The 25,846-nt window shown below is 41.4% G+C and overlaps 1 protein-coding gene across 7 annotated transcripts in view; it reads left to right on the top strand.

Annotated features, from left to right (window-relative positions):
- HECW2 (HECT, C2 and WW domain containing E3 ubiquitin protein ligase 2) overlaps positions 1–25,846 on the top strand; it is a 263,367-nt gene that overhangs the window by 175,170 nt on the left and 62,351 nt on the right. For all 7 annotated transcript variants that reach the window (XM_075934227.2, XM_006117907.5, XM_089779881.1 and 4 more), the window contains 7 exons: positions 2,050–2,145; positions 8,476–8,626; positions 9,002–9,105; positions 11,437–11,561; positions 13,961–14,146; positions 18,994–19,128; positions 24,201–24,303. In XM_075934227.2, the coding sequence (XP_075790342.2) occupies positions 2,050–2,145; positions 8,476–8,626; positions 9,002–9,105; positions 11,437–11,561; positions 13,961–14,146; positions 18,994–19,128; positions 24,201–24,303 (900 nt within the window). The remainder of the gene's footprint in view (positions 1–2,049; positions 2,146–8,475; positions 8,627–9,001; positions 9,106–11,436; positions 11,562–13,960; positions 14,147–18,993; positions 19,129–24,200; positions 24,304–25,846) is intronic.

Below are 25,846 nucleotides of genomic sequence, written 5' to 3'. Positions count from 1 at the left end.
AAAGCTACAGTAAATGGGACTTCTTTTTAAAAAATACTGTTTAAAAATACTTCATAAAAATTTCAAAATATTTCAAAAGAGTTTTGGTTTTGGTGGTTTTTGAAATAGTTTGATTTTTTTAAATTATTTTAATGGTATTTGTAATCTATTTGTTATGATTTTGAAGATCATAATAAAAAAAAATTGCAAGTGTTCTATTTTAGAAAAGAAATACCATGTTTCTGTGATGGCTAACCAAAACAGGTAAGGGTGGAAAACAAACCTGAAAAGTAACTAATGAATTAACAGTTGAGCTCCTGGCACTTTATTACTTTGGGGAAAGGAGGAAACAAATCTGTGTGCATCATAAAATGAAAAAAGGACAAAAGCTCTTTTAAAAAATAGAATTACCCTCTCACTTATAAATTCTGACCTGCCCAGATATGTTGCTCCGTGGAAAAAGATTGCATAGTTTTTTTCTATTTACCACAATTACATGTAAAACTAATTTAGGATTTAAAAGGTGCATGTCATAACTAGCTTCAGCATAGGAGATAATGTAATAAATAACTTGTCCTTAGTCACATTTACTGTGTACACATTCACTTCCTTTTTCTGGTGATGAAGTGGGGACTCTTGGAAGTTCCTTGGTAGCACTTCATCACCATGTTTGTGGAGACCTGGGATTATTGCTTACCTTTGATGGAATTGATCACATGCTGGATACTGCTACATAAATCATCCCTGCCAGAGAAGGCTTATCTCAAGTACATGCAATACTTCTGAAGAGCAACATTTGATTAGGAATGTACTAAACTGACCAAATATCCTTGGGAACAATAATCCCAGACTCTCAGAATCTTCACTCACACCTACACACACACAAAGTGAAATCCCATTAATGTCCATGAAAGTTTTCTCATTGACTCCAGTGGTGCCAGGATTTCACCCAGAGGGTACTAGTTGTCTGTACTTTCAGTATGGTTGGTATCTTTTTTCAGCAACAATGTGTATATCTTTTCAATGAAGTGCCCTTAGTAATATAAGATAGTTTGACAAATGGCATTGTCTCTCTTCCTTGCTTATGATTATGAACTTCTATTTAAGGGAACAAACTAATAAATACAACCCAATATCCCTCCTCTCTCTGAGCAACCCTTACCCTTTGCTTACACGACTAAAGGAAATTATTTTAGTTGGGAACCTCGTTAAAGTATTGTCAAGTGTCCTATTGTCCAGATACAAAGAGCCAAATTCCCTTGTGGTGTGAATTTGCGTAAGTCTACTGATATCAGTGAAGTTGGAGTAGTGGTCCCCAATAAAGAATTTGGCCTTAAGATCTTAACACAGAAGTTACTGTATTTGACTTGAGTTTCTATGACGGCTCCATGTAGTCTGTTTTAGAGCCCCCCTCTGAGACTTGGAGTTACAGACAGAATCCATATTTACGGTGCTGTTAAATTCAGAGGCCACGCAACTAGGGATGTTAGGTAGCATGTAATTGAATAGTTGTGTAACCGCATCAAAATGTTAGCAGTTATACAACTATTTGATAGTCCCTGGAGGTGGGGCTAGCAGCCAGTGTGCTCCTGGTCCCACTCCCGGGGAGCCCCCTGCCACTCCATGCTCAGAGAGGCAGCACCGCAGACCAGTGCTGGGGGGAGCCAGCTTTTAAACGCTCTCCCCAGCACCGGCTTCTGCCTGCCCCTCACCTCCTACTGCTTTTGTAGGATGCAGCAAAGGGGGGAAAGGTGGGTCCGCAGAACTGGCATGTGCAGAGAGCTGGCTTTTGGCTCCCTGCATGTATCGGCTCCCACCTAGCCCCTCACTCTCCACTCTGCTGCCTCTATCAGAAGCAGCAGCACAGGGGTTGCAGGGCAGGCAGATCGAGTGTTGTGGCAAGTCAGCTTAAAGCTGGGTCCCCAGGGTGCCGGTTCCTGCTTCTTCTGCCCCCCGCCCCCAATACAGAGGCAGCAAGGGGGGGGGGGAGGGAGCATGTAGTTGACAGGATTAACTGATAAGCCCAGGTTTATTAAAATAGCGTAATGCCTTTTTTATGTTTAATTCTAGGTTCCGAAGCCAATGGCCACCAGTCAGTGAGGTCACTCCCTTCAGTACGTCAGGATGTTAGCCGGTATCAGAGAGTGGATGAGGCTCTACCACCAAGTGAGATTCTCTTTTACTTGAATCAAAGAGTTCAGGATATAAGCTACTCTGATAATGTGGCCCTGAAATTCAACAAGAACTCAAATTAGCAGAGGAGTTCTATTTGAGGAGCAAGGCAGTAAAATGTTTCATCAAAGGGACATTGTTCAGCTTAGGTAGTACCAGAACGTGGTATGCTATTTAAAACTCTTGGGTGGTCCACTAAACTAAATTGGTAGAGAGCAAGGAGGGAAAGAAACTGCCTTTTCAGATTTTGTTCCAGCTGAGTGGTGATGTAGGATGATGTGCTGTTGCAGGTGTTAGAAATCAAAGTTATCCAAGCACTCTGGAAGCTCTGGGGTATTTGAAAGCTGGTGGAGATTTACATTGAAATAACCTAACAGCAGGACACATGGTGCTAACCGGAGTTCCAGGATCAGCAGAAAAGCTAGAGCTTGCAGCAGTAGACTGCTTGCTTTCAACTGCTGTGCTGTGGGATATATTTACTATGTACTCGGCATGTTATGCAGTAGATACAGGGTCCTGATGCTCTTTTTGGCTGACCCAGTAATTTGTCATTGCTGATGGATCCAGGGAGTGATCATTAGTGGAATGGTGATACAATTATGTGTGAAAAAAATTAAGGCATTTATTATTTTAACTCTTTTAGTTTTGTGAAGGAAATGAAGACCCTATGGACATGAAGGCTGTGTCTACACTGGCTCCCTTTTCCATAAAAGGGATGCTACTGAGACACTTCGGAATTGCAAATTCCGCGGGGGACTTAAATATCCCCCGCGGCATTTGCATGAACATGGCTGCCGCTTTTTTCCGGCTCGGGGTTTTGCCGGAGAAAAGCGCCAGTCTAGATGGGATCTTGTGGAAAATAAGCCCTTTTCCTTTCAAGTAGGAATAAGGGATCTTCTGGAAAAGGGCTTATTTTCCGCAAGATCCCGTCTAGACTGGCGCTTTTCTCCGGCAAAACTCCGAGCCGGAAAAAAGCGGCAGCCAAGTTCATGCAAATGCCGCGGGGGATATTTAAATCCCCCGCGGAATTTGCAATTTCGAAGTGTCTCATTAGCATCCCTTTTACGGAAAAGGGTGCCAGTGTAGACACAGCCGAAATGTTTAACTATTGGATGCCTATAAATTGGTTTATAAATAATTACTTTCAGTTTCTTGACTGGTGCACATGAATAACCCTGCTCCAATGACAACCCAGTCAGTATTAAATATTTGAAAGGGAAGGATTACAATATCTACCTGTAGACTGCCAGTGGGGAAATGTTATCCCCACTCTTCCCCCCTCTCTCTTGCCCCCAAAAATATGGAAGCCAATTACCAACATCCCCTTCATAGACAACCACTAGACTATACCACTCCTGAATTACTGTTTTTACTGTTCTTTCTTTCACAAGAGATGGGAAAGATAGGCAAATGGTTTTGAAGACTGATGTCAAACTGAAAAAAACTTTTACTTCAACATGATCAGGATTTTGCCCAGTGAATTTAATTAAAAAGTAGGATATTAATCTTACCATGTGAAATAGGAGTGTGTGGGCATTAGTAATGAGAGACATCAGAGGAGTGCTGTCTGAAGTCTAATATCCTCTTGCTCCAGTTTGATTGTATTACAGCAAATGATCATGATAGTGTTGTCATGAAAAAATCCCAACTCCCAGATCAGCCATAATGAATAGTAGCACTTTACACCTTAATTTAAAATGTCTCATAACACAGTATTCTTTTCAGCATCCAGCTTGGGGGAGGGATAGGTATTTCTTATTTTCGTCACTTTTCTCACTGACAAGATACAGAACATTTAGCAGAAATATTTAGATGAGATTAGGTCAAGGTATAATAATTTAGAAACATTTGGATGGTAGCTTTTACACTGAAGTGATGTATATACAAACTGCTTGTTGTTCTTATTTGCTAAGTCTGCTATAATTGTTGCCTTTAAAAAAAACTCATAATATTTAGAATTTGGTTTGCTATATAGTATTCAACACTGTTGTGGCCTAGGATGGTATGTGTGTTTTTACTCAATAAGGAACCTTGATATTTCTCCCCCCATACTTCTATAAATATTTAGAAAGAAAAAAAAATTAAGGCACGGTGCCAGGGTTTATACAGATCATCCGTCTATTACTATGAATAACACTTCAATCAGAAAAAAATATTAATTGTCATCTGGATTCAGTTTTTTGGTCTGACAATATACTTGAATGTTACATTATAAATACTGAGAGATGTCTGGGACTAACACTCACTATAACTGAACATGCTTACTCAGTCAAAGGATGTGGGTAGTACACCACAGTCTCCAGATGCTTTGGAATATATATATATACCAGGTGTCACTAAGTCAAGCTGGGGCATAGTTATTTATGTTGCCATATAGATTATGTTAAGGAATTAGAAAAAAAAATATTGATATAATATGCATATGCCATAGGCTGACTTTAGAAATTACTCATTATGTTAATAGGGAAAGCAAAAAGCAGATGACCTGGTATTATAAAGTCTTCATTAACTGCATAGAAACTATGCACATTCACTGTACTTCCAATCTTTTGTTTTAAAATGTTTATTTTGTAAATAAATGTACATCCATTTACATTGATTGAAGCAGGTGTGGATGCCTCAGAAATGGCATTGAGATCTCAATGCACTTACCTTGAAGAAAAGTGAACTAGTAACATGGTTAAAATTAAGCGTATGTACAAATGCTTTGACGGATTGTGACCTTATTGAACAACTATTCAGCTGCAGGTTCAGTTGGAAGCAGTGTAATATATATGTGCTAAATAGAAGCAAATTTCTCTCTAGAAAGGCCTTTTTCACTAGAATATAAAATGTGTATTCTGAAATCAGCAGTCCTCTTGCAAAGCGAAATAAGGGTGCATCTACACAGCAGCATTATTTCGGAATATCAGTTGTTACTCCGAAATAACAACGCAAGTCGTCTACACAGCAATTCTATTATTTCAGAATAAATTCAAAATAACAGATGGCTTATTCCGACTTTTGTAAATTTCCTCCCATGAGGAATAATGCCTATTCCAAAATAGCTATTTCAGAATAGCAGTAGTGCGGACTCCCCATTGCTGCTATTTCAAAATAGCTCCTCCTCAGGACCATTCAAACTAATTACTCCCTGGGGCTCTAAGTTGAGGTAGCACATCCACATTAGGGAAGCCTGCCTTGGACTATTTATGAGGCTTTTCTGTAGAGTAGACGCTGCTATTTTGAAATAAGCTATTTTGGAGCATTTCTTCCGGAATACCTTATTTTGAAATAAGCGTGTAGTATAGATGCACCCTAAGGGATTACAGCACTCCAAAAAAATTAGTTTTACCAGGCTTAATTACTTTTGATCAATTGGCTGTGCCTGTCCTGAGAAGTAAGCAAGCTTCTTCATGAGGGTTTCTCCTACCATTTGTTTGATGCTTTCCTAGATGTTGGCCTGGTTGTTTTCCACAGTCTCTGGTTAGTATGCTGCTGTGCATGTGAATTCAGCTAAAAGATGCTTAGCAGGTGTTTTTCATTTGTTATAGTAACACATTGCAGCACTAGAAAAGCATGTCATGTAATTATCACAGTGAAATACACATTAACTAATCTGCCCATTGGTATTGATAGCTGAAAAACTGACCACTAGGCATAAAATCAAAACCACTAGTTAAGATTTACAAAGGTCACCTCTGTTTTACAAAGATGAAATTCAGAGGGCCAGCTGTGGCTTATACACCACTGAAGTTCTGCTTGAAGCTCAAAGTTATGGTGCAAAGCAGGGGTGTGGAACCTCTGGCCCGGGGGCTGGATGCAGCCCTCAGCTTGCCTGGACCTGGCCCCCTTTGGGGAACCTGCGCTGGTGTTCCAATGCTCCCCGCTGACTCCCTGACGTCTGGTGTGCGAGGGGAATGTGGGGAGTGTCTTTCTCCTTCTCAGTCGAGGGCCACAATGAGGGCTTTTTTTCCCTCCTCTTCTCACTTGTGTGCGGCTCTTGACTGATTTTTCTGTGGGCCAATGACCCCTGACCCAAAAAAGGTTCCCCACCCCTGGTGTAAATGGAGCTCATTTGGTGCATGCAACTGGAACTGGTCGTCTGACCTGGGTAAACATCAGTGACTATAATTCAGCAGTTGACAGATGAAGTGAGTGAACACAAAGATCTTAAATTGTTTGATTTGGGATTCACACGGCAATGTGGGGTTGTGTCAATGTCTGCCTTGCAACCCTGAGTGCCTTAAATGCTCTGCTGTGGTGGCTCATGTCCTGGGCACCAGCAGACGAGCATGCCGTTCCCCAGCATCTGGTGCCGGGTGGCCTTGGGTCAGCACTCTGACGCCAGCAGCCCACCTGTATCACAACTGCTCCTCTTTGGTCTCCACAAGTCATGGTTTCCACCTGCAGCGTGACCCCAATACCTGCATTTCCCAATACCGTCTGGCTTCTGGAAAGCATCCAGCCCTCTCCAGGCACACTGCAAAAAGAAGTCAGGTTTGTTGCTCCTTTAAAGCGACAAACGTGCAGCTCATTACTTAAATTGGAGTTAGCTGTCACTTCAGTTCAAGCACTGCAGTTGGTTCATTTAGATTAAAAATAAAACTAATGTATGCACAGAAGAGCCCAGGTTACATGATACCAAATTTAATAAAATAAAGATTTCAAGCAACTCAAAGTGAAAACGTAGCTAGCAGTCTTTGTTCAATAAGGTCTTTCTCTCACCCAGTCTTCTTTCCATATTTTTACTGTCCTATCACAGAGATCAAATCCCTTGGTTTCGTCATTTCCTTAAGGTGAAAGATAACCTCGCTCCCTTTTTTCATATTGTCTAGAAATGTATTTTTCTTAAAGCTAACCCCAAGGGTACATCTAGACTTGCTTTCATTTTCGAAATAAGATATGCAAATTTGGCATGAATCTGCATATCTTCTTCCGATGGCTTTTTCGAAAGAGGTTCTTTTGAAAAAGAAAGTAGTCTAGATGCGGTTCTTTCAAGAAAAAAACCCTTTTTCAAAAGAAACCTTCTTCCTAAAAAAAATGAGGTTTACACGGTTCTTTCAAAAGAGGGTTTTTTCTCGAAAGAATGGCATATAGACTACTTTCTTTTTCGAAAGAACCTCTTTCGAAAAAGCCATCAGAAGAAAAGCACATTTACACCGAATTTGCATATCTTCTTTCTAAAGTGAAAGCAAGTCTAGACGTGCCTCAAGCAAAGTTCATTAGTTCATGAAAAGTAAAGGAGCCATGGGGTCTGGTTCCTCCTCTGTTGCTGATAGCTATAGTACAAATAATCTCTTCCTGCTGCCACATCTGATGTAATAAATAGCCCATTGAATTTAGCTATCACTGGTTTGAGATGTCACCCTCTTTCTTCATTTCTGGACAAAACCTGTTTATCTACTCCTCTGGGGCATGCCTGGTTTAAATAGCTTTTTGTCAGACTTTAAAGCATAGTATCAATGAGTAGCCATAATTTCACATACAGCATTGTCACATACAATGATATTATTGATCAGTGCAGTGGTGATTTTCAAATGATACTACTCAAGCATGTTTTGTACAAAACATCGTTGTAGTTGTGCGAAAGGTGTGAACACACAGACACTGAGAGTCACATACTCTTTTCTCAGTGGAGCATCAGCACCTGTTGGATACGCCATATTAGAAAACTGTAAAAACTCAGTACAGTGGGAGATTGACTTGCAGACTAACATCTGAGGCTGTGTCTAGACTACATGCCTCTGTCGGCAGAGGCATGTAGATTAGACACATAGGCAAAGGGAAATGAAGCCGCAATTTAAATGATCGCGGCTTCATTTACATTTACATGGCTGCCGCGCTGAGCCGACAAACAGCTGATCAGCTGTTTGTCGGCTTGCGCGCTAGTCTGGACGTTCCCCCTGTCGACATCAAAGCCTTTTGTCGGCAGCCCCGTTATTCCTCGTGGAATGAGGTTTACCGGGGCTGCCGACAAAGGGCTTTGATGTCGACAGGGGGAACGTCCAGACTAGCGCACGAGCCGACAAACAGCTGATCAGCTGTTTGTCGGCTCAACGCGGCAGCCATGAAAATGTAAATGAAGCCGCGATCATTTAAATCGCGGCTTCATTTCCCTTTTCCAAACAACAAATCTACATGGCTCTGTCGACGGAGCCATGTAGTCTAGACGTACCCTGAGGGAAGCCTGGGCTTTTAGCTGAGTCATGTAAACAGAGGGCGATCAGAAAGTACTGGATCAAAGGAATCTTGTAGAAGAGAAATAGAAACTCAGGACAAAAGGTGTAGATAAAAAGCAAATATTAAAGAACTCATACTTCATAATGATTTATTGATATTCAGACTGGGAGGCACGGATTGACAGCCATGGAAGGATATTCTATGTGGATCATGTAAACAGAACAACAACATGGCAGCGACCCACAGCTCCTCCAGCCCCACAAATCCTACAGAGGTCAAATTCTATACAGCAAATGGAGCAGTTGAATCGCCGGTGAGAATTGTTGTTGTCAGTGATTATTAAGATTATAGTACCAAACGTGTGCTTGGAATTTTACAAGCCAGTGTGAAGATTAGGCCCCCGATGCTACCACAAGTTGATCCATGCTGCCGTTTGTGGTCCACCGGGTCTTAAGTGTGGTTCTTCAGAATGTCCCCCTGAATCTGGATGCAGGTTACTAGTATCTCTCGTTCATGAATGTTCAAGGCAGCCTGGCCACAAACAGTGGGTAAGGAGCCACAAAAAGTCAGGCCACAAATGGCTGTGAATAATCAGAGACAATAGTGGATTTTAGGCTGGATGGGCTGGGATTCCCTAGACCCAGCTGTAGGGTATATTCACCATATAGTGTATGTCTTGTTATTCTAGATACCAGAGTATTCGTCGAACAATGACTAATGAAAGGCCGGAAGAGCACCCACATGCCATTGATGGAACTGGAGAGGATACTGACTTCCAACATTCTAATGCAGGTAAAAATAGAATTGGTGTCTGTCAATGGAGAGTTCATCCAATTGGCCAATTAGCAGGAGTGAGATAAGGACAGCCCTACTTTCTGTCTGCATAGAACTGGATCACGGTTTGCTGTCATTGACTTTCCTGTTTATGCAGGCTATGGCTCAGCTTATTAGGACTTATTCACTCAACATGTTCAAGAATTGTGTATGTGTTTCTTTACATTATCACAGCAGGAAGCAATATAAATGGCTAACGTAGGTCATTTGCAGAAAAATTGTATTATCTTACATAAAGATACTCTGCAGTTGCCAACTTTTTTAATTCTTATTTTTAATGGTGGCATATAGTGATCACCAGGCTAATCTGTAGCAATTTCTCTTTTAATATGAATTCCCCCTTCTCTTGACTTCTGAGCTCATTACCAATGCTGCTTCTGTTCCTAAGGTCAGGGAAGATGAGCCCTGAATGAATTAGACCAGCAGAATTATATACCCGGAAAGTAACATGAGTCCTCTGTTTTTGTCTGGCAATTTCAAGTCTGAAATTCAGTAATCTTTTTCCTTACTGAAGACTTTTGCATTGTTAAAGTTAACCTTTTGAAGACAACAGTCAGGGTCTCTTTCAGTGCAGGACTTCACTGTTGGCAGTGGGTGGGAAGAAGGATTGCTAGAGGTGCCAAGAATTTAATTAGATGTTCCACTACTGACTTTCACAAAAGAAGTGATGAGACTGTCATCTGAGAACCAGGAAGCAGCCCAATGATGGACATATAATAGTGAGATGAACTAAGGGCAGTACTGCATGAACAGTAGCGCCAAGAATCTTTGCCTTCTCTCACTCATCTCTCCTCTCTTCCATTTTTCTGAAGCCCTTCAGTGCTTGAAATATTTGTTGCAAATAGCACCTTTGTTTTCCACTCTCCCATTAGTTTTGTTCCCCATCTTTCTCCATTTATACTCATCATTTCCCTCTTCTCTCTCTTACCCCATTTATCCCTGTTCTTCCATCAGTTTTTATTCCCATTTAACACCTGTCTTTCTCCTTTTCCTGTCTTCTTTACTAGGCTATGTATTCTTATTGCTGCAGTGCAGTGTTCTTCCTAACAAAGCTTATTTGTAATTGACGGATGGTGAAGGGGGCCGACAGAATTGACGGTCCCTATGCAAGGTAGGGAGGTGACTCTATGCTCCTAGAAGGGCAGAGCCTTGGTCGGAAAGGGTGAGGTTGGGGTAGCCAGCCCTCAGCACTGCCCATATCATGCTGCTCCCCCCTCCGCCCGGGGCTCTGGCTGCAATTTAAAGTGTCGTGGACTCCAGCTGCCACAGTAGCAGCAATAGAAGCCGGGAGCCCTTGGCCCTTTTAAATCACTGAGCCCCAGGGCAGTCGCTCCCTTTGATGCCTCCTCTCCCTCCCCATCAGTGGGCCTCCAAATTGGAGGCTCCAGATTTAGTGAGGAAAGATGACCCGACACTTATTGTCACACACATAAAAGAATGCACTTGAGAAGGATGGAAGATGGCACGATTTCTAATAGTTCTGGATATCATCATTGTGATCCAAATCTTTGTTTACCACCTCCCATCTACTTTAAAATCTGTATCCCAATTATTTTTTTAAAGGACCTCACTCGTTGCCATTTCTAGTTTAAACACATATAAGAAACAATACCCATGGTTCTTCTCCAGTTCATGATATTTGCGAGAAATCAATATGCAAAATGGACTGCAAGAGGACACCTGTTTGTCATATCACATGGAACTGAAATCAGTTTCCTTACCAAACCTTTTCTTTCCTCCTTTGTGTGAGCATTTTGACTAAACACTATAACTGAGCAGTGCTTGGTTGCTGGTTGTCTTTTAATAGGAGAAGTAAAATATATAACGAATGACATTGCTTTTACGTGCACAGGACATATTCACAGTGGCATTAAAAATCATCATTTGTCTGCAGTGACAGCCCGATGATACCTGACATATCAAAGTTACCTTCTTTTCTGCTTGTAGGAATATGGCTGTAGTATTCCAAGTACCCCTGTGTGGTGGCAGTGGGTAAATATCGATTTGTAAGAGTGACACGTCTGTATATTTTGCATCAGAAATAATTTAAAAGTAAATGTTAGATAACTATTACTATGTTGTTATCTAGGAAACCTCAGCTACCTTCAGTATGTATCCATTGATAAATTAGGGCTATTTGAGATACTCTTATGTAGAGAATGTGCTAAGAACTGAGAGAAATATCCATCAAGGGCTTATCATGAATGTATAATGTGAATCAGTGTAGTTTGTAGTGATGTTTTGTTAAAGGTTATTGCTGGAAATCTTTGCCACTCACTTTGTTGTTAGGTTTTCGAAGGGAGAATGTGCTGCCTCACTCTACCTCCAGATCCAGGCTAACTTTATTGCTACAGTCTCCTCCGGTGAAATTCCTTATCAGCCCAGAGTTCTTTACAGTGCTGCATTCTAACCCTGTGAGTATAGTGAATATTGGCATGCAATTTTATAAATATACATTGTTAAATATGGGCACATCTGTGGTCTCTCTGTTTTCCTTATGAATATCTGCATTTTCATATCTAAATCTAGGAATGTATTGACTTTGTAATGGCTATTGTTGTATACTACATTGTAAGTATACATGGCATTACACAATAGAGGAAAGGTGCTAAACCAATAAATCTTTGCCCTGAACAGCTTATAGTCTACAGACATGATGGGATACAGTATTCACAAGTAGGGCTACGTCTACACTAGCATGATTTTGCGCAAGAACTCTTTTGCGGAAGGGTTCTTGTGCAAAAACTCTTCCAGAAGAGAGCGTCTACACTGGCATGTGCCTTTGCGCAAGAGATGTGCTTTTGCGCAAGATCATCCATGCCAGTGTAAATGCTTTCTTGCGCAAGAAAGCTCTGATGGCCATTTTAACCATAGGGCTTTCTTGCGCAAGAAATTCATGTTGCCTGTCTACACCCTGCCTCTTGCGCAAGAACAGTTGCTCAAAAGGGCTTATTCCTGAGCGGGAGCATCATAGTTCTTGCGCAAGAAGCACTGATTTCGTACATTAGAACGTCAGTGTTTTTGTGCAAGAACTCGCGGACAGTGTAGACAGGCAGCAAGTTTTGGCACAAAAGCAGCTGCTTTTGCACAAGATTGCACCAATGTAGACACAGCCTAAGTGTATTTAGGCAGATATAGCTAATCCGTAATATATCTCTGGTACATTATTTTGAAGCTGAGCGTGATATAAAAGCTGCCCCTAGAAGCATTACAGTGTAAACAATTTTTACTTTTAGCTTACCTGTTTGTCCAGTCTTCTTATTTTAAAAATAACTAACTTGCTTCTTACAACAGGTGATCCACCTATAAAGAGTGAAATTGTAACTGTAAATGGCTAGTTCTGTGCACCACTCAAGTTACACTATTTTGAGGATTTAAGTGAGCATATTCATATTTACATATTTTATATAAAAGGACATTAGAAATCATTTAATAAAACAGGCCTCTTGTAATGTTTTCCCCCATATTTAATTTATTCCCCATTTATTCTCTAGTGGCCTCTTTCTAAATAATTTTTCTATTCAGTATTTTTCCTTTCATATTATAAATAGAAATAATGTAACGAATACTTCATTGTCTTCAAGCACTCATCTTTAAATTCAGTGGCTTTAAAACTACTGGGCAGTGTTAATTTAATTGTATCATTCCAGTCAGCTGCATCTTTAGTTTACAAGGCAGAGGTCTGTTTTGTTTGATTGAAAAAAAAAGTCATATATATGTCTGAGACTCATTCTTTTTGTTTATGTAGAGCTACAATAAAGCATATAAATATCATTTTAGAATCCAAGTAGATAGAAACAATGTTAATGTAAATCTCTGGTATGTTTCCCATAAAACATAGTTTCAAACTCTAATACACTTTATCAGTTTTGTTGCCAGGCCCAATGGCTAATTAGAAGATGTTATTCCATATGTATCATCCATAAGAGAATACTTAGGAAAGTAAGGTGAAGTCTCTGTGGTTTAGGCCAACTTTACTGCTAAAAGAAGCAGTCACAACTACATGAACATCAGTGAAGTAGAATACTGAGCAATATAGTTTGCACCTCACTGGGTGAACAGAAAAAAATTAAAAAACAGCAAACAGTCTAGCAGCACCCTAAAGACTAACAAAATATGTAGACGGTGTCATGAACGTTTGAGGGTACAACCCATCAAGCAATGGCTGCCCCAGCAGAAGGCGGGATAAAGGGCGTTCTGAAGGTGAGGTGGTGAGGAGGGTTCCGGCATGGTCTAGGGGCTAGGACGTTTACTTGGGGAGGGGAGGGCAGGGTGGCGGGCCCTAGTCCCCCCATGCCCACTCTGGCTGCTGTTCAGCTGGAGACAGTTTCCTTCAAAATTTATTAGAGTTTTAGGACATACATTTACATTAGAGAGGCTGCCTTTGCAAGGAAAAAGCGAAATATTTTTCTTAATTAAAATAGATACCTTGGAAAATGCCTCAAGAATTAACATTTATGATGACATAGATTGGGAAGTATTTATTTCATAACTCTTCCCATTCTGCTAGTCTTTCTGTAATGTCCATTCTTCCATATTGCTAACTATTTATCTAATCATTGAGACCCCCAGTTAAGCGCAGGCATAACTTTAAATAATGTAAGCAGTCCTATTGACTTCCGAGGGACTGCTCCTAGGCAAAACCAGTGCCCACTGAACTTGGGCTTAATATCTTTACTGCTTTGGAGCTCAAGTTATGATCAATTCATTAAAACATAGGCTGCTCACCCAACTGTTGGACTGATAGTCTGTCTATGTAGATGTTTAGCTTCAAAAGCACTTCCCTGAAATTATTTCATTCTGAATTTTTCAGAGTGCCTACCGCATGTTTACAAATAACACGTGTTTGAAGCACATGATCACCAAAGTCCGGCGGGACACCCATCATTTTGAGCGCTATCAGCATAATCGAGATTTGGTGGGCTTCCTCAATATGTTTGCTAACAAACAGCTGGAGCTGCCGAGAGGATGGGAGATGAAGCACGACCATCAGGGCAAGGTACTTGGAACACATATGTAGTGCTGGTTGCATTTTATCTTTGTAATGATGGGATCGAAGCATTTGCTCTTAAAAGGAGCAGAGATGCAGATGAATCTCCAGTAAAGGTGGGTGCTACTCTGACTGTTCTTTTTCCTTCCTCTCCCAAGCACCAAGTATTACACTCTATCTGTGTTGAGGAAAGAAATGAGTAATATTAACCATTATGAAAAAGCATTTAGTAGAGCATTTTATAACTTTTCTGCATTCAGTATTAGAATCCATACTGTAATTTAAAACTTCTATAGAATGGGATATTTCTACTTCTTTCATAATTGCTTCTGGTCTTCCCTGTTGGTCCCTCATCCAAGTACTAAATAGACCCAATATTGATCAGCTTTGGAAATAAGATGAGATTGATTGATTGCATTCAGACCAGATTATTATTATTCAGACGTGGCAAATATATCATAAAGTTGCCTTCTGTGGGATTCAATGCTGGCCATAAATACTGGGAGAAATTAATTCTTTTGATTGATTGCACTGTAAGGCCTTTTAGATTTAAGTTTATAGTTTGGCCACTTTAAAAGAATTAGGACCTTTATAATTAATTATTTGAATTAAAAATGCTCATTGTCAGAAAATCATGTTTATTTCACAAGTAAGAGTTTACATTTGCTCTGTGGTTCCTACATTAGTTTTCTTTTCTTATAAGTTAGTGTGATATTGCATAAGAACATAAGAACAGCCATACTGAGTCAGACCATCTAGCCCAGCATCCCATCTTCTGACAGTGGCTAATGCCAGATGTCCCAGATGGCTACCTGAACAGAACAGGGAATCATCAAGTGATTCCTCTCCTGTCATCCATTTCAAGCCTCTGACAGAGGCTAGGGACACCATTCCTACCCATCCTGGCTAATAGCCATTGATGGACCTAATTTCCATAAATGTATCTAGTTCTTTCTTCAACCCTGTTAAAATCCCGGTCTTCACAACCTCCTCTGGCAAGGAGTTCCACAGATGGACTCTGCGCTGTGTAAAGAAAACTTCCTTTTGTTTGTTTTAAACCTGCTACCTATTAATTTCATTTGGTGATTCTTAGTTATTATGTTATGGGAAGAAATAAATAACTTTTCCCTATTCACTTTTTCCACACCAGTTATGATTTTATAGACCGCTATCATATCCCCCCTTTGTGTCCTCTTTTCTAAATTGAAAAGCCCCAGTCTTTTTAATCTCTCTTCGTATAGGACTCATTCCAAAACCCTAATCATTTTATTGACCTATTCTGAACTTTTTCCAATTCCAATATATCTTTTTTGAGATGAGGTGACCACATCTGTACGCAGTATTCAAGATGTGGGCGTACCACGACAGGATATGATTCTTTCTTTAGGAAAATTGTATTATTGACTACTACTGAAGAAGGGACAATTACAGTTATATTTGTGTGACTGTGACAGTGTCCTGAATATCAAATGCTAAATTAGTAAACTAAAAAGTAAGTTGAAGCTATCATTGGGAATTTTCTGTGGCCTTTCATTATAATAGAGCTGCCTAGAATGATATTTTCCCCTTTGCATAGTCCAACTAACCCAACAATGTTCAGACAGGAATGTTTGCGTGTCTACATGAATAATGTACTTAACACCTGAAAGGAATAAAAACGGACTCTAAACCGAAGTCAGGAACTCACTGAAGAATGAGTAACTCCATGTCAAGTTCAGTAGGAGCTACTTATAGCCTCCATAGGGGAAATTAAATACTGGATTTCTCTCTCTGATCCTTGGTGATTGTGACTAATGCAGCTGTAATAAGAATTAGAGGAAACACCGACTACAGCCTCATAGGCAGCTCTTTATTTTGAAGTATATTTTTCTGCGCCTTAGCTCAGGATTTGTTTACCTGCTGTCACCTTATAAATATGTTAAAACATAATAAAAAGTAGCACATATGGGATTAATACATCTTGTGTTGTAGAGGGAGAATGACTGTGTGGGACCTTGGAAGTTGGTGGGTATGTGGATATTTGTCTTCAAGACACAAATATTAGGCCAGTGGCAGCGAAGAAGATTACAGTGTATTTCACAGACCAGCATCTAGACAGAGACAAAGAATGGGACAAGTAGGACAGACTGCTTCCTGCCCCACTGGATGCTGGTGTTTCTCACCTCTGCACTCAAGCCGGAAGCCAGCTGAGCAGTGCAGACAGTGGTGGGGAGAGGAAGCTGGCTGGGAGGCTGGCAGCTGGGCCAGGAGAGGAAGAAGGCTTGGAGGGCTAGTGGCAGGGACCAAAAAATGACCTCCTGGGTCCAGAAAAATCACTTATTTGGGACCAGTCAGGTCCCAAGGGTGCTGGACCAGGGTGGTCCAACCTGTAGAGCACATTTGTGGAATTGATCCTATTGTTGACATTTATAGAATAGTGATGTGTATGTAACTTTGTTAGATATTATGAGATTATAACTGCATCAAGGGATGAGATGAATGTTGGAAAAGCAGCCCGGCACTCCTCACATGAGACCCTGAACCACATCTCCATTGAAAAAAGCTTGGGAACAGACTGAAACAGACGTATGTAATAATCCACTGGAACAGACATATGTAATAATCCACTGGAACAGACATATGTAATAATCTAAAAAAGGAAAAACTATTATTTACCTTCTTGTAACTACAACAAGGAGACTTATGTCATCTTAAACAGTTTTATTAATCTATCCAGCTACACACTCAGCCCAGCAGAAGAATCTGTCATAACTCACTCTCTTTCAGCCCCACCGCCCACATGAGTATGATACAGCTCTGCAGTGACCTGCAAGCCTATTTTTACCATCTCTGACTCAGAGAATATTTCCACCCTGAAACAGCGCAACAAAATTAACCTAATTTTGTTGGTCCTCTAAATAGTAATATAACAGTCCCATCTTTGCATGCCAGATTGAAGTTTCCACTTCATGCACCTGACAAAGTGGACTCCAGCCCATGAAAACATTTGCTCAAATAAATGTTTTTTTTGAGGTGCCACAGGACTTCGTTTTTGCTGAAAGACTAACGTGGCTACCCCCTCTGCTTTTTGTAACTGTCGCTCTTCAAGGTGTGTTACATACAAAGCCGGCCCAAGGTACGGGCCACACGGGCGACCGCCCGGGGCTGCCTGGCCGGGCGGGGCATCACCTCGCATGCTCTGGAGGCGGGGCCACACATGCGCTGCGTGCCCGGGGCGGGACCATGCATGCGCTGGGCACCTAGGGGCGGGGGCACTGTGTGTCCGGGGTCGGGGCCGCGCATGCGTCACACTCCCGAGGGCGGCGCCGTGCTCCCGGAGCGCACAAATGACTCGGGCCGGCCCTGGTTGCATATAGTCATTCTGTGACCTACCCTCCTTCCCCAACACATTGAAGTCTATCCTTCTGTGATTTTTGTGCAAAGGAAGTGGAGAAGGGGCTCCACCCTTTATCGCTTTGGATCCAGGCACAGGGGAGCAAGGTTATCTTTACCGATAACACTAGCAAAAATTTGCTGGCGCTAGAGCATGAGACCTATTCCACAGTCCACACCCACATGCACAATGGAATAGACGTGTGCAACGCATCTCGAGGAATGACACTTCTAAGAAGGTAAATAATCATTTTTCTCCTCAACAGCCAAAACACCCAGCTGAGGAGAAGGCTGTCAGAATGGCAGGTTAGCCAGCTGGACAGGAGCAGATGCAGACTGGAGCAGAGACTGATTAGTGTGGAAATAGGATAGAGTGGGAGTACGCCCAGAATCAGTAGCAGGGGCTGGAGCTGAAACCCCAGCATTCTGTCAGAACTACAAACCAGCAACTAGTGCTCATAGCCAGGAAGTGACATTGAACAGATCGGAGAAACTGCTTCCCTTTGGAGCCTATATACCTGCCCTGGGATCAGCTGGGAAGCTACTCTGTCTGGACATCCTCTTCCCCCTATAGTGGCACATTTTCCTTCAGTATCTGGGAATCCCTACAGCATGAGAATTGCTGGCAGGGAAGTATTTCCCAAGCGTGACACTAAAACTAGAACAACTTTAAAAAGCTTGGAATACAGAGGGTTCAGAGGGTTTGGTTTGTTTGGTTGGTTGGTTTTGCTTTAATTGTATTACAGCTTGAAGGTTTTTGGTTTTAGGATCCATGATCCCATGGTCGTGTCTCAGCAAATGGCTCACCAGCCAGTGCTTGGGTTTTTTTTTCCCATATCCCAGGAAACCATAGGGCCTGTCTTGAATTCCTTTGTTTATATTATTGGCATCATCTTCTAGGTATCCCTGATCAACTCTGTACATTGGCCTACCTAGAATAGCTCTAGCAAAAGGACAGTGAACATGCCTTTTAACCTATAATCACATTGTGTCCTAGAACATAATCATATACTTGACACGTGTACACACCCATCTGTATTTACGTGGTAAAAAGCTTGTTAAAGTGCCGTGCTGTTGCCAGTGTGTGGCATTCATTTAGATGCTTATAGATGAAATGGACAGGTAAATGTGCTGATGTAACTTCTGTTAGACATTCACACCCTCTTTTCTTGAAGAACAGTCATGATCTGTCTTGGTATTTTCATGTTGCTGCCTCTCAGGGAATCACAAAATGCTGTATAAACACGAATGCCTCATACATCTCCTGTGAGGCAGAGACATTACAGTACATCCTTGTTTTACAGAGGGCAACACTGACGCACAGCGAGGCAATTTCTCCAAGTCTCAAAGCAGTGACTGGAACCTATGCTTTAACTCAAACACACGTTCCCTCCCACACGTGTACTTACTACAAGGAAGTGTAGTTAGGAAAGTCCTAAATTACAGTGAAATTGATTCTGAAATCTTCTTTTTTTCTCTTCTAGGCTTTTTTTGTTGACCACAATTCCCGCACCACCACATTCATTGACCCACGGCTTCCCTTGCAGAGTAGCAGACCCACTAGTGCATTAGTGCATCGACAGCACTTAACCAGACAGCGCAGCCACAGTGCTGGTGAGGTAAGTCTGAACTGCTCCTCCTAAAACTTGGATAACAAGGATTTCAGGATCACACAGTTTTTACATCATTCCACTCCAACATTATTTTGTCAACAGTTTAATGGTTCTGCCAGTGTGATATCCACCTGTAAACAAAAAGACATTCTTATCTTTTGAAAAGTCAATGATGGTCTTCATTGTACAAGCAAAGATCTGATTTGATTATACTAATACTCTGATAGGATTTTATCTGATGCTATTAAATGGCAGTAACCCCATTAAACCACAGGAGGGCCCTTGCATACAGATTTTTTTCACCAAAATCACAGTAGTAGCATGCTTGTTTTTTGCGGAAATTTACATCTACTAGGGAAGTATTGAAGCAAGTAAGTGATTTAACTTAGCAAAACAAGTGTGTGTGTGCGTGCATGCGTGCGCTCCTAAATATACTGTTTTGCCATAGACACCATGGGACTATAGATCAAGAAGGGTAAAAATTCTTCATAATTGACAAAATTACAAAGTTGATTACAAAGCTCTTGAACTGTGGTGTTTTTACTAGAAGGCTTTGAGTCAATTATATCATGGCTACAAGCTATTTTTATGTTTCTATGAGAATGCAAATATCAGAGGCCCATTTCTTGGCTGCACTTAGTTTATCTTCACTGCAATTGAGGAAGGGGGTTGAGAAGGTGGATCTAAGCCATCTTTCCACTTCCCTTATTTAGTGTTAGTCAGGGACCAACATTTCACTTAGCACAATTTAGAGGAGATCTAATTTATGATGTCCGTGAGGAGCAGCTATGACAAATGAGGATTTGCTGAAATGCTTCCTTACTCCTACCATGCACTTTCCTCTGCTTTCCACCTCTGATGTGCCATATTCTGGGATAGCTGACAAATGTTTTCTTTGAATAACCTGAGAATTCCCCTGCAAGGCAGGGGAGGAGGGGGGAACTGTGCTTCCTTTTTAGGACAGGATTCTGCCCTCCACAGTCTGATGCAATCTCTAGTAATGTTACAGTTTGTAATGACATGATCAGAGACTCTTCTACCCTGCTTTGTTCAGTGAACAGAATGGAGAGGGAATAAGGCAAAAGGTTGTAAGAAGTTAAGTTCTCTTGTGCATAGAGATCAAGACTAAGACTCAGGAGAGCTGGATCGTCTGATCCTGATTTTGCTACAGACTTACTATGTGATCTTGTGCAAGACTCTCGGTATAATGTAAATACTGAATTAAAGTTGGCGAATGATGATAATTTTAGCATTTTCTAATTTTGTGGTGCTTGATTTTTGCATTATTTTTAAACCTACTATTTATATAGAGCAGTGGTTCCCAACCTTTTCAAGCATAAGGACCCCTTTTTAATCTATTAAAATTTCACAGACTCCCCTCACAGGGGGAGGAAAAAAAAGAAACGGAAAAAAAAAAGGAAGGAAAATAAAGAAAAGAAAAAGAAAAGTAAGGATTGGTCCCACAGCACTTGGCCCAATCCTTATTTTTAAACTTTTCACGGACCCCCTGCAGTACTGTCATGGACTACAGGTTGGGAACCACTGGTATAGAGGGCCGATTACAAACCCTTTTAGGGTCTGAGCCTCTTGCAGGATGGATCTTTATACGTACCTATTATAGACAGAATAGCACTTGATGATATGTTTTATTAGCTCCAGTCTGGACATTTCTCAAAAGTGGCTAAACTAGTGGCTAAGCAGGTCATCTCAAAGTACTACTAATAAAATATTTATCGCTCTGCACAACGTTGTTTAATTTAAGTGGCATTTTAGAGGGAATTTACTTTACCTTTGCTGTCTTGGTGAGGTTTGGATCTCTGCTTAGTGCAGCATCTCTCATTCCTTCCCTCTCCAAACCTGTGAGGATTGAGTGCTCCAAGTAACAAAGAATCTCATGGAGAAGGACATGAGACCTCTGTCGAATCTGGGCGAGGTGGACCTCCCTGTACACTGAACTGAGTAGAAAAGCAGCATCCCTTCAGAAATGAGGTCTGGAACAACAACGGCTAAGTCCAAAGAGTTAATTCATTGGGTGTCTCGTGATCATAGGGCACTCTCACAAGCATATGGACAGATCATCTTCAAATTCTGCTCCTAGAAGAAAAGACCCCTTCCCAACTGTTCAAGTTAGGTGAGTCCTCAAGTGCAGCTACCAAGGACTTACATTTGCTTAAACTTCCTCAGCATAAGTGAAGGGAGAACCGTTTTTTTGGTATGAGCTTTGCTTCTGACTGGCACCCACTTGCAGAGCTCCAGAGTAAACTCTGCACAAGTATTGGCCCATCTTCAGATGTACTTGATATCTGCTATAGTCAGGGAGATGTTGGATCCATCAATCCCAACCACAAATACCTCTCCCCCACCCCACGCTCTGGAACAGTGCAAGGCTTGTGCCTCACTAGACGATCTCCTCAAATACCTCCCACATCCTCAATCTTCTCTCATTTTATGCCTGACCATATTAAGCAACAGCTGGAGGAAGAAACTACATCAAAGACATGGGGTAGATTCCCTATTCCCTCCAAGAGCCTTGTTTACAAGTACCAACAACTCCAGTGGTTGAACTGGATTTCATTGTCAGTGTTGGAGGTTCCAGACAAACCATAAACTGCACATACAGAAGCTAGTCCTGACAGATGCGCCACCAGATTTGTTTTCCATCCCATTCAGAGGACTGGTGGTACCCAGTGCTTGGGGTGTCCCCCCATTCACATCGGCTGGTGCTTCATGCGGGCATGATTGGGGCCCCAGGAATTCAATTCTTAAATTACTAACCGTCCATTCAAGAAGTCTACCTCCTTCTCCTAGCTCACATTAACCGGTCTCTTTTGGAGCACGAGGGAGAAGAGATTGTGATGTTTATGACGGTCCTGATGGCTTGTCTCATTCTTCTCTCCAAATGAGGTGTATTTACCATCTCCACTTCAGGATCACAGGCACTATCGAGAGCTCTTACAGATATCTTACATTTCTTCTTGAAGTGCATAGAATCATAGAATCATAGGACTGGAAGGGACCTCGAGAGGTCATCGAGTCCAGCCCCCCGCCCTCAAGGCAGGACCAAGCTCCGTCTACACCATCCCTGACAGATGTCTATCTAACCTGTTCTTAAATATCTCCAGAGAGGGAGATTCCACCACCTCCCTTGGCAATTTATTCCAATGTTTGACCACCCTGACAGTTAGGAATTTTTTCCTAATGTCCAATCTAAACCTCCCCTGCTGCACTTTATGTCAATAAAGTGCATGTTCATGTCAATTCCATTCTAGGTATACATGACCCCCCTACATGTTTGGCTGTAAGAGATTTTGCCTTAATGGTATCCATAGGGTTGGCCGTGGCGCTTCTTGAGTGCTGCGTTCATGCATCAGTATATTAGAGGCTGTCTAAATGTAGTGGGCATCAATTCCCCAACAGGCACGATCTAGGGATAATACTGCAATGATGTTTTTCATGAATAGGTAGGGCAGAGCCAGGTCGTCGGCTTTTTGCCAAGAAGCTCTCAGTCTTTGGGTCTTCTGTGTGCAGCATGCCTTCAATCGGATAGCTGCACAGCTGCCTCAGGCCAGGAGTGTGTTTGCAGATGGCCTCAGCAGGACGGTCTCATCTTACCAAAAATGGTTGCTCCATCCAGCAGCAGTGAGGGTGATCTTGCAGTGGTGGGGGACTCGCCAGGTGAACTTTTTTCATGTCCCATTAGAGCAGTAAATGCCACACGTTCTGCTCAGTTGGGAGAATGGGCAAAGGCTGATGCCTTTTGTTCTGTCGTCAGGGGCTCTGATGTATGATTTCCTACTGGTTCTGTTAACTCAGAGTCCTCAGGACACGGTGAGGATGATCCTGATCACCCCTGCATGGCCTCCACAGCATGGGTTCAGCATGTTGCTGGATCTTTCAGTGGCTTCCCCACTGCTGCTGTCTCTCAGACAGGGCCCGTTGTCCTAGAACCACATCTTCTGCAACCGACCCTACTGGCACTCTACTTTATGGCTTGACCACTATGTGTGTGGTTAAATGCAGAAGAATGTCAGGAAGGTGCTTACCTTCTGCATCGACAGAACTAAGCCATTTTGCAAATAAATAGAGCTTTTTGTTGCATTTCCAAAAAGTAGGTTTTTTGTTTTTTAAAACCACAACATAAAAGATTTAATCTTGGATGTAAGCAAACTATCCTTGTTGGAAACTAAAACTAATACGCAATGGGGGGAGGGGAATCTTCAAAATATATTCTTTTGACTTGCTATCCAGAAGAGTTGATGTTTAACATCTGATCTTGTTTGAGATCAAGAACCCTTAACACAAAAAACATGTTTTCAGAAAATTCTGTTGATCAGAAGAGGAACTACAACACTGAGCTCGAGCTATCAACACTTGACTTTACAATTTCCAGCAATTCAGTATCTCCGAAGCAAATGGGCTTTCCTTTTCTCATAGAATACTATTCAGAGAGGGCAAACATTTTAGGAGAAACTGAGGACTTTTAGTCCTTTATGGTTCTAAAGGTGAGACACGGCACTATAAAGCAGCACTAATATTGTTTGGCCTTTGGGAATGAGACCTTGAGAATGCAGTCAAATGCAGTGTCTATGCATGGAGGGGTTCAACAGTACACATAATGGCTCGATGGGATGAAAAGGAGGCTGATCAAATGGCACATTAATAGTAGTAACAATTAAAAGCAAAAAAGAATGGTAGTATATGCAACAAGATCAAGTCCACAAAAGTTAGAAAATTGAAGAAGTTGCTCTGACATTATGATCACTACTAGGAATCACTTAAAAGTGTTGCTTTTTTGTGAAAAACAATTCTGCATAACAACACATTGCACACTGTGTGTGAATTCAGAGTCCTGTCTGCTCTCTTTTATGATACAAAGATGTCTTGAGTGATTTTACTCATTTATGCCCTACAGAACCCACACAGCCAAAAGAATGAGCTGGGTTGTAGTGGTTTTCCTAGTCATCATGGGAATTGTTTCCAGTTTGTTAGAACTAGGCCATGACGAGAAAGGTTCATTATTTTGTTTTGCTTTGTTTTTTGATTGATGCTGACCATCCTTGCCACTTGTACTTTTTTAGGTAGGAGAGGACTCCCGTCATTCAGGACCACCAGTTCTACCACGACCATCCAGCACATTTAATACTGTCAGCAGGGCTCAGTACCAGGACATGGTTCCAGTGGGTATGTTAGGACTTGGGGTTCTCTTGCAGGAAGTATCATTTGATTTAACTGTGCATGTCAGTGTGCACTTCTGGGATTTATTTATTTTGATGTTTCCTGTATGATATGACTAATTCTATCCATCACTCCCTGTCGTGGAATTTCATTTTGTATATGTAATAGTGAAAAACTTCCACGCCTGACCAATTTATTAATATCAAACTGTTTGCAAAGTGTTTCTTGCATTAAAATGTCTAATTAACTTTCCCTCAGAGGTAGCTAGAAGAGTTACAAATAGAGATCCAGACTTTGTATTGACCTGGATACTTAGGGTACATCTAGATTACGTGCCTTTGCTGACAGAGGCATGTAAAATAGGCTACCCGACATAGTCAATGAATCAGGGATTTAAATATCCCTAGCTTCATTAAAATAAAAATGGCAGCGCGCGAGTCAAGACGCGGATCGGTCGACAGGGAACGCCTTTGTCGACCGCTCCTGTAAACCATGTTTCACGAGGTATAAGGGAGCCGTTGACAAAGGCGTTCCCTGTTGACCGATCCGTGTCTTGACTCGCGCGCTGTGCTGACGATCAGCTGAGCCAGCACAGCGCGGCAGCCATTTTTATTTTAATGAAGCCAGGGATATTTAAATCCCGGCTTCATTGACTATGTTGGGTATCCTATTTTACATGCCTCTGTCGGCAGAGGCATGTAATCTAGACGTACCCTATGTAGTCCCATTAATTTCAATGCAAATATTTCAGAAGGCTTCCATGAGGCTTCCACCTCAGCATTGATCAGTTGCCTAAATTTTTTTCTCTGCTACACACACAAATGTCTTTTGACATCAGTGCCGGTAAGAAAATAATGTAGTGCTCTGAATTATCAGGCATTGTGGATCTTTGTTCAATAGCACAGTTACTTGACAGTTACTACAAACTTAAACTCCATTCACTTGGATATTATTTAGGTTCAACATTTGTTTTTAACAAAACTTCTTTTAATTGGTGTTTAATAATTGACAATGGAATGGACACAAACTCCTTGAAGGGGTCCTCACTTGTAAATGGATCCACTTTAGAAACATGTTTAGTTGTGTAATCTTTTTCTTTGTGGTAAAACAAATAGTAAAAATAAACACATAAATTAAAAGATGGCCATGGCCAACCCCATTTCAACAGCTTTTCATTACTTTTGACTGTAATATTTATCAGATCTTCCTAGAAGTGTCATTAGTGACTGTATCTTACTTCTATATGGCATAATACAAGTTGTCTGCCAATCTGTCTAGCAATAGGATTTCTGTTGTCATCAGAAATGTGTGCAGCTGTGCAAACCACATGTGTTCAAATACATGCCGCAGTGCCGGAATAGAAATCGATGCTCTGTGTTCTAATCTAACGCATCATAATCATGGGTATTAGCAAGGAAGTTGTACTTCCCAGAGACAGAACAGGGGAGTGTTAAATACATATGATGATAGTAAAATATTTCTTGCCAGATAAAACTATTTGAACGTAGGTCAAATTGCTGTACCAACACTGAGACTGTCCTTAGGAATA

This window comes from Pelodiscus sinensis, chromosome 7, assembly GCF_052426305.1.
Source record: "Pelodiscus sinensis isolate ZL-2025 chromosome 7, ASM5242630v1, whole genome shotgun sequence".
Lineage (NCBI taxonomy): Eukaryota > Metazoa > Chordata > Testudines > Trionychidae > Pelodiscus > Pelodiscus sinensis.
This window is presented reverse-complemented; position numbering and strand designations above follow the sequence as displayed.